At 35.7% G+C, this 9,333-nt stretch overlaps 1 protein-coding gene across 1 annotated transcript in view; it reads left to right on the top strand.

The window, feature by feature from the left end:
* LOC140163708 (uncharacterized) overlaps nucleotides 1–9,254 on the top strand; it is a 15,103-nt gene extending 5,849 nt beyond the window's left edge. The window contains exons 10-18 of the mRNA XM_072187024.1: nucleotides 516–614; nucleotides 1,068–1,166; nucleotides 1,785–1,889; nucleotides 2,702–2,800; nucleotides 5,903–6,001; nucleotides 6,234–6,332; nucleotides 7,926–8,024; nucleotides 8,774–8,872; nucleotides 9,123–9,254. Coding sequence (XP_072043125.1) covers nucleotides 516–614; nucleotides 1,068–1,166; nucleotides 1,785–1,889; nucleotides 2,702–2,800; nucleotides 5,903–6,001; nucleotides 6,234–6,332; nucleotides 7,926–8,024; nucleotides 8,774–8,872; nucleotides 9,123–9,254 — 930 coding nt within the window. The remainder of the gene's footprint in view (nucleotides 1–515; nucleotides 615–1,067; nucleotides 1,167–1,784; nucleotides 1,890–2,701; nucleotides 2,801–5,902; nucleotides 6,002–6,233; nucleotides 6,333–7,925; nucleotides 8,025–8,773; nucleotides 8,873–9,122) is intronic.
* Nucleotides 9,255–9,333: the final 79 nt, after the last annotated feature.

The following is a 9,333-nucleotide window of genomic DNA, read 5'->3' as shown; positions in this document are numbered from 1 at the left end:
TAACAATATTATTATGCAGAATCAAATGACATCACGGGAGAGATGTACTTATTCATTGTTTATAACGAAATAAGTACACTAAATTGCTATTTTAAAAGTTACACTTAACCATCAACATTTCCCTTGATCAGTGTTGATTTGCACAACACAAGGTCCGTATTTGCTATAAGATATTAAGATGCAACTTTGTATTGATACTACCATACTGGAATGTTTTTGGAAAGGTTGTGATAATTATGTAACGGTATAAATATAAAGACACCCTATAAATTGATCAATTAAATCTGTGTAACATATTGAAAATTAGGTATTTTCGTAAGATTGAACGGAGCGGTCAATTTTCAAAAAGCATGTGATCGCTTTTTTTTTTTAGTTCTGTTTGGTCAGTTCGGGCAGTATTATGGTGGTGCAAAATTTTGTCATAATACACAAAATATTCGGTCTATTTACACAAAATGAGCGAGACTGGATTGATATAGACGCACAATATTAAAAAACTTTATTTTCACGCACAGGGTTGGAATCCTGTGCATATTGCGGCAATGAATGATTCAGACAAATGTTGTAAGATACTTCTGGAAGCAGGTGCTGAAATCCACTCAGTAGATAAGAATGTAAGTAAAAGTCATCTAGCTCAGTCAAGTTAGCTAAATCGATAAGACGTTCGACTATGATGCGAGAGGTTGCGGGTTCGAACCCCTGACGGAACCTAGTACGCTCTCGTGGAAAAATTAAGTTAGCTTGAAATTCCCGTAGCCGAGGAACTAACTGCTAATTTGTCTCGTTCCAAAGTCCCGGAATTGTTGTATAATGGTTTGTGGAATGATGTGGAGCCGTAGTGGTCAGCGATAACCTGTAAAGTGTGCTGAGGCTTGTGGATCAACGTCTAGGCGTTGTGCCTGTACGTAGCGCACTATAAATCGCTGCATGTTCTTTTTTACTTCGAATTACGATTAAGTGTATTTATTTTACCTAGTTATCAAACTTATTTCTCAATTTGATGAGTGACTTTCTTGCAATGTACTATATATACTGATGAGCAGCCTTGGTTTTCTTATCACATGCAGGGTCAGATGCCTTTACACCTGGCGGCACTCAGGAATTCAGACAAATGCTGCAAGATTCTTCTCGATGCTGGATCTGATATCCATTCCGTAGATAAGACTGTACGTATATCGCATTGATTTATGGTTTACTACATTTACTTTGAACTCAGATTTATTTATTTATTTATTTATTTATTTATTTATTTATTTATTTGTTTATTTATTTATTTATTTATTTATTTATTTATTTATTTATTTATTTATTTATTTATTTATTTATTTATTAAAACATTAAAGGAAACTTATAACACAATATATTTTCTACCTATCAACATATTGCGTTCGATTCGGTTCAGCGGTCACAACGAAAGTAGTACAGATATATTGGACTAATTAACTACTGTGAAGCATTTTGTAGTCGTGATGTATTATTTGACATTCTCCCAGGAGAAATCAAAGCCAGATAACTCAACATGAATGGCAAAATGGCTAGGCAATTGCAAAATCTGAATGAGTAGCTCACACTCAAATTTTAAATAAACTGCATTGTGACATGCGCTACACAAATAGTCGATTCGAACGCAATTTGCGTCGGAAAGGAATTTCATCTTATGGTTTTGTGATTCCAATGTATAATTTTGGAGTTATTACAAAAAACAACCAAAAAGTATCCGGCAATATTTATTGGGACACATTGTATATTGATGAGCAAACTTGATGATTTTTTGTAACACACAGGGTAAGACTCCTTTACACCATGCGGCAATTAAAGATTCAGAAAAATGCTGTAAGTTACTCCTGGATGCTGGTGCTGAAATCAATGCGGTAGATTGTCACGTACATGTAGGTACTCCTCAATATTATAATTGTCTATAAAGTGTATGCAATATACTGTCACTCGTCCTCGTGAATAAATCTGCCTCCATGCAACGGAGCATGCCAGGGAGAATTTCTCATGATAATAAACACATCCCGAAAAGTAACTGCCCGCTTAATGAATGACTATTATTCCAAAACGGTTGATCGTATGCAAAATGTGGTATGCAGGCGAAGCAAAATCCTATTGCTTAGTATCCATGGTATACCAATATTGAATGTTTATGAGTACAATGGTAAGAATATTTTCATGAGGTGAAATATGGACTGTTCTATTCAACGAGGCTTTGTCGAGTTGAATGGAACAGTTCATATTTCACCGAATGCGAATGAAAATATTTTTCCATTGAATGAATAAAACATTCAATATTTGTTTTATATAACCCATATAAATTTCTTTATCTTCCACTTAATTTTATAAATCACCAGGAAAACAAAATAAATTACAAAAAAATTACAAACTGTATTTATTTTAGAAGCGACACCCACACCTATAATTGGCGAGTTACGGTGGTCACCGTTCGCGGTATACGGTCGCGTCAGTCAGCGTTGCCATTGGTAGCTGCGCAATGTGCAATGCAATGGAAAATAAACTATTGCACTGTCGCAGAGTGCAATAGTCTTTTTCTATAAATAGTTAAAATGTTCAATAGTTATTGACCAATGAAATGATAAGAATCTTTGTTCTTTGTATGAGTTACAAGTATATAAAAGGAATCGTTTTCGGCTCTCTTTCTGGTCGATATAAAAACAAAATTGATGATTTCTGTCACATACAGGGCTTGACTCCTCTAAATAGGGCGGCACTCAATGATTCAGACAAATGTTGCAAGATACTTTTGGAAGCTGGCGCTGAAATCCATTCAGTCAAGAAGAATGTAAGTGTATCACTTTTTTGTTTACTAATGGAACGTGAATGTTATCATTTACCAATGGACCCGAAGTAATGTGTCGTATTTCAAGAGAACAATCGTGAATGCTAACAATATTACTATGCAGAGTCGAATGCCAATATGGAATGGATAACTTTTTCATTTATTTATTTATTAAAATCGTGTGCTTATATATTGGAAGATTGGGTTTAGTAGCATGACAAATGCAGATGTTTTGACCCCCATATGAAGAGCTTATTTCCAAACCGTGTTAAGTCCACAAGATTCACTTTGAAGAAAATCAGGAATTTTCTTTATGGCAATGAAAAAAAGTTCGATTTCTATAAAATTACAGTGAAGTGAAGGTGACATATATAGGACCATAAAAACATGTTAAGTTAAAATCTAGAGACTTTTGATTTTTTTTAATGAATTAATTTGTTTTAAAAATAGCATGGACTTAACACGTTTTGACACAAAACGCAATTTCTGGCATGGACTTAAGGTTACGGAGGGTGAAAATTCCACTCAACTTGTCTTTTGTTTTTTAATTTTTATTTATGAAGTATATGTATATATTAAACATCTCAGAGATGTAGATTGAAAAAATTGTATCAACAAAGTATTTTTTAAATTATTTTTGTGTGTCAATATTTGCTCTAGATATCCCACAGCACTAATTCTTTTTTAAAGACAGTTCTTGTTTTAAGGGGACACTACACTAAATCCTTCCGCATTTGGTGTAACTCATGGAAGAAAGAGAAGGTGTGAGGGCTATCATTTTCTTTGGAAGGGGAATCCCAAATATACATGGGGGGCCCGCGGGTTAGATTTTAAAAGGTATTCCAACATTTCCTGTCAGCCTCCCCTGGCCCTGCTCTCGGCCAGCCTAACTTTGCCAATGTGGAAACTTTAAATGGCCTAGATATTATGATGCAGATTTGAATGTTTCTGTAGTGTTTCCTAAGCCTTATAAAGATGCACTGTAAATGTTTGCCAAAAACTGCTCCCCCTCCCTCATTCTACCCTCCCCCAGGACTCATAATTATTATGCACCTAGTTACTTTATTGTATTTTCACATGTATTTCAATGGGACATTTATTTAGTGATGTGCCCCTTATAGTGATTATTATTCCAGTGCATGAACTGGCAACCCTATCATTTTCATTTGATTGCTAAAATCACTGAAGCATATGCACAGTGGAGCATGAGTATTCAACCAGCACTATACTAAACAAAATCAATAAAATAAGTACTATCACCTTGGCCCTGGCAACACTAACTAGCATTGTAAACAAGTTAGCACATGGTTTGAACATGATAATAGATAGTGTGGAAGTTTTGGCAGAAATTTGTCAATTTCTGCAAGTTTTGTGAAAATCAATTGATACTTCCCATGCAGTAAGGATTATCAGTAGTAATACAGGAGCACTGCACCTGGAATATTATGGGATTGTGAATTGATACTGTGAAATAGCAGAAAATGTGAGTACTTGAAACTAAATGTGTGGATATCTCAGAACTCCATTTTGGACCATTTGGCCTGATATGCTGAGATGAAATAAATTATTTTTAATGTTTCCCGTAGCTGATTCATAAAATTTTGATATGCATGTGTTAGCTGATACTTCAAAGAAATAATGTAGGGAATAATTGTGTCAATATATTGGCACACTAAATTAATATTGTTGTTGCAAAAAAGACGACATTTACCCCCCATCATTTTCATTGACATTCTGTGAACATGTAAGCTTACTGTTTTAAATCAGGAGGACCTATCGAAAGAATAAATAGGTACATTATTTCATTGGTTTGTTTGTAACACATATGCGAAATCGCAATGAAATCGGACCCTCTCCCCATATTTTCCTGACCTCTTTCCCAAAAAACCTCATGCTCATGAAATTGAACACAAATTAAACACTTACAAAGTACATTTGTGTATGAGCTATGACGTTAAAAGTATTACAATAATAATCATTAGAGTGTCAACTTTAAGATGAAGTATGATTTTTAGGCTTGCCGTGTTTATTTTTTGAAAAACAAAATATTTTAGGTGGCTACGTGCAGCCAATTTGCCTACACAAAAGTTCAAAATCCTGTATAACCTTAACACATTTTGACACAAAACATAGTATCTGTAACACAGAACTAACCATATTTTTCTCAAACTAGTCTTAAAAGATAACAAATTTATTAAAACATACAAAATGTGATTCTCTCTACTATAAAACACAATTTTGCCACAAAACACCTTGCATCTCGAACCCTCCTACTGCCCATTTTTTACAAAAATTCGACGTTTAAAATAATTCAAAATTCAAAACTTAGTTGAATTGCATTTCTCAGAATTGAATAAACATCATTTCACTGACAATAAGTGATGACCTGAAATATCCACTTGTTTGATCACATTATCACAAATATTTCCCCTCCCCCATGCTGCCACCCTAATCCCATATTGACAGTCGTAAGTTTTTAAGTCCTAAGTTTTTTTATACCTTTAACTTTAAAATTATACCTTGAATTTAGTAGCACATTTTGATAATCATACAAAATAATAATATCAAAAACTAACTCTACCACCATCCTCTAACATTAATTCTACCATCACAGCCTCTCCCTCTCCCCCTTCCCACCCTATCCATGTCTTTCTGGAGGTATCTATCAAATATTTCAGAAATCCCATACAAACTAAGCCTACTAATATAAAACAAAAACAACAACAACAACTTGTTATGCAGACCAAATTCATGTATACTAGTCTCAGGACCAAACAAGAACTTTGGCGATTAACTATTGGAAGCCCTATGCCGTGCTACTTGCCTACGAGCTGCCCACAAGGGCAGTGTTCGTGGACTTAACACAGTTTGCTACAAAACTGGATTGGACTTAACACGCTTTGGAAAAAATTCGATACTTTGTGTGTCAATATTTCGGAACTTGACTAATTTTGGGAAAAAACAAACACATTGCTGGATAGCCCTAGTTACTCACTACCCATTTTCATCAAAATCTCAATTTTGAAGGTGGGTGGACTTAACACGGTTTGGAAATAAGCTCTTCATATACTGATGACCAACCTTAATGGTTTTATTGTCACACAGGTCGAGACTTCGTTACACTTTGCCGCATACAAAGATTCAGACAAATGTTGTAAGATACTTCTGGATGCAGGAGCTCAAACTCAATCAATAGATAGAAATGTGAGTACGACATTCACACTCATTAGCGCCAATCCAGCTTGAAATGTGGGGGGCCTGAATTGTCAAAAAGTGGCTGAAAAGAACAAGAAACTTTGTCGAAAAGTCCCCCCCCCCCAATTGACGCCCATGGTCACACTACTTCATAAGTCTAACATGTCTGACCATGTAAGTCTAACATACAGAAAACGCTGAATATTAATGAGCAACATTGATGGTTTTTCTCCTTACATAGGGCCAGACGCCGCTACACCATGCGGCATACAATGATTCAGACAAATGCTGTAAGATACTTCTGGAAGCCGGCGCTGAAATCCATGCAGCAGAGAAGAATGTGAGTATATCACATTACTATTATTGTATGCACATTTTGGTAATAAACTCATCCCAAAAAGAAAGTATCCAGTTTGATTTTGGTCCATAAGTCAAAGATGGGGTCTTAAATCAAGACCTACCAAAAGTGTGTTCCAGATAAATTTATTCCGCACATTTTGATACCTCATTTGTCTAAATCAATGCAGAATTGATGACACAATGGTCTTTTGAATGCAGTCGCCTCAATTTTAGAAGTTGCCGTAAATTTTATTGATTTGGTCCTGCTACTCAACGTGCTCAATATGGGCAGCGATAATCAAGGTCAGGGCGCATTAGACGTCTCGCTGAGAGCATGCGCCGCAGATATCTGGCTGGCTGTCATTGATGCAACAGGAGGACATACCATATATTGACTGTGAAGATTGAATGGTAAAACATTGAGGAAGGAGTAAAAGAGAATCTGTATTGAATAAAACACATGAAGTGAAGTCAAACAGTCTTATACCGTCTCTGTTATTGTATACCTTTATGAAGAATCTTGAGAAGCAGGAAAACCACATCAATAGGGATTACTGCAACTTTTAAAATTAAGGTGATTGCATTTAAAAGGTCATTGTGTCATCAATTCTGCATCGATTTGGACAAATGAGGTATCAAACTGTGCGGAATAAATTCATCTGTACCATACCTTTGGCAGGTCTTGATTTAAGACCCCATCTTTGATTTATGGACCAAACTGGATACTTTCTTTTTGGGATGCGTTTATTTTGGAAGAGTGGCTTAAATGACAGATGCAAATAGCATCACACTACATAGGCCGTAACTGATGAGGAATTGCTTTCATTCTTGTCCGATTCCTTGCTAGTACTTTAGTACTGAACGTTTCAATGGACAATAACTGGTATTCGATACGAGGCTCATCAACCTGGGTCATGCATGTTAAAATATTCTTTTCATACATGGCTTCGGGCATGATTGGTTCAATCGGGGTGTGAAAATGAAGGTATTTTTATGGTACATTTTAAAACATAGACTTGAAGATGTTTCAAAACAAAACTGGTATTCTTGTATCACTTCACTTGATAAATTACGTATTTATTGCACTTTCAAGAGTCAATTAATTCCAGAAAACAGGTAGAGGGCTGAAATATGGATATGGATTCAGACACTTGCTGTATCATATGGATATGGATTCAGACACTTGCTGTAAGATACTGCTTGACGCTGGTGCTGCACGCGATGAAATTGAATTTGGAGAATCGGGTAATTTGGGTTTGTGATCTGTGCAAGGATTGGAATATTGAAGATAAATACCACTTTGTCATGATTTGCAAGTTTTTGATGAGATTTGTAAACAAATATCTTCCATTCAATTACAGATCCGAACCGAGTGTCCCCTAATTAATTTCTCTCATGAGTTTCGATACACCATTTGACATTAGGGAACTTGTCTTTCATGCCATGAAAATTCGTGAAATGATTGAATTTATGCAATTATATCTCACTGGTATTACATCCTCATTATGTTCTTATCATATTATTTTGTAGTGCAAAGGGCACAGGGCCAATTATGTACAATAAAATCTAAACTGAAACTATGTTACACACGTAGGGCTTGACGCCTTTACACCAGGCGGCACACATGGATTCAGACACGTGCTGTAAGATACTGCTTGACGCTGGTGCTGCACGCGATGCAGTAGATAACTATGTAAGTATATACATCACATTATTTATATGGGCTATACTAAATGGAACTTTTTAAAAAAATTACTCAGGAGTCTCAGAATTTATTTATATTTGGTCGCTTGGCAGAGAAAACCTCAAGTGCACTTGACTTCCATGAACAAAACCTCGTAAGCAACAATAGCATCGAAAAAGAAAACTGTCAGTTTTCGAAACGTCTCTGCAAGTAAGGGGAAATCTTTGGACTAGTTGTAAGAAATTGCAAATAAAATTTTATCATGAACAGTGCTGATGAATATCTTCAAGAATTTACCATGTTCATGTATGCAAGAGCCAATCAGGAGGAGGACATCATCAATTGTTTGAAAAAGTCTACTTCCGTCCAGTAAATTTGTGTATTAGATTGAAACCATCCAATTTTATGTATATTAAAGGTTTTAAAAAAACTGGGACCCACTTTTCAGAGAGAATGTTTAGATTTTAAAAGTTAAATACACATAGAAGTTTTAGCTTTTCCAGTAACGATGCCTTGTTTGTAATATCTCCTCCTGGTGTTAGGTTATGCAGAAGAAGAACGGCAAATTAGTCAAATAATCTATGTCATGTAAACATGAAAGATTCTCAAAGGAGGGAAATGGACATCATTTTATCCGATATATAAGGTGTAGGAGCACAAGCCGGCCGTACTCTAGTGTGGCCGGCTCTAGTAAGACCGACCCACAAAGCTGAGTGAGGCCAGTTGAGTGACCGTATTGATTTAATTTTCACCTACAGGACAAAACTCCTTTACACTGGGCGGCATACGATGGTTCAGACAGGTGCTGTAAGATACTTCTGAATACTGGTGCTGAAGTCAATTTATTGGATAAGGATGTAAGTAGTCTATATGGAACCAGTCGTATTCTAGAGCACTTTTACTATATGTGTATTTCTTTCTGTTATTTCTTCCTACTATTTTGATCAACGTAATATTCTTTCGATTAGCAATTTTCGCTTGACAAAACCAGTAAGTTTTTACTTACTCTAATATTTCGTCCTACACCTCGGAGGACTTTATCAGATGTGACCATCTGATCCACTTTTCTTTATTTACGTATACTCTCTTCATGCAATCTCCTTGTAGGGTGAATCCCCTCTTCACAAGGCATGTACGCGTTATGACAACTTTGAGAATGTCGGATTCTACACAGAGGTGATAACTGCCCTGATTCACACAGGTGCCGATATGTCCATCAAAAAAAAAGAAAAAAAATGACTACAACCTTAAAATTGGTAAATGTGTGTACATGATTTCTTCTACTCGTGTTCACGGATGCTCTTTATGTATTAATAAT

The sequence above is a fragment of the Amphiura filiformis genome, chromosome 11 (assembly GCF_039555335.1).
Source record: "Amphiura filiformis chromosome 11, Afil_fr2py, whole genome shotgun sequence".
In the NCBI taxonomy this organism is placed as follows: Eukaryota; Metazoa; Echinodermata; class Ophiuroidea; order Amphilepidida; family Amphiuridae; genus Amphiura; species Amphiura filiformis.
Note: the sequence above shows the minus strand (reverse complement) of the source record. Positions and strands in the feature narration are given on the sequence as shown.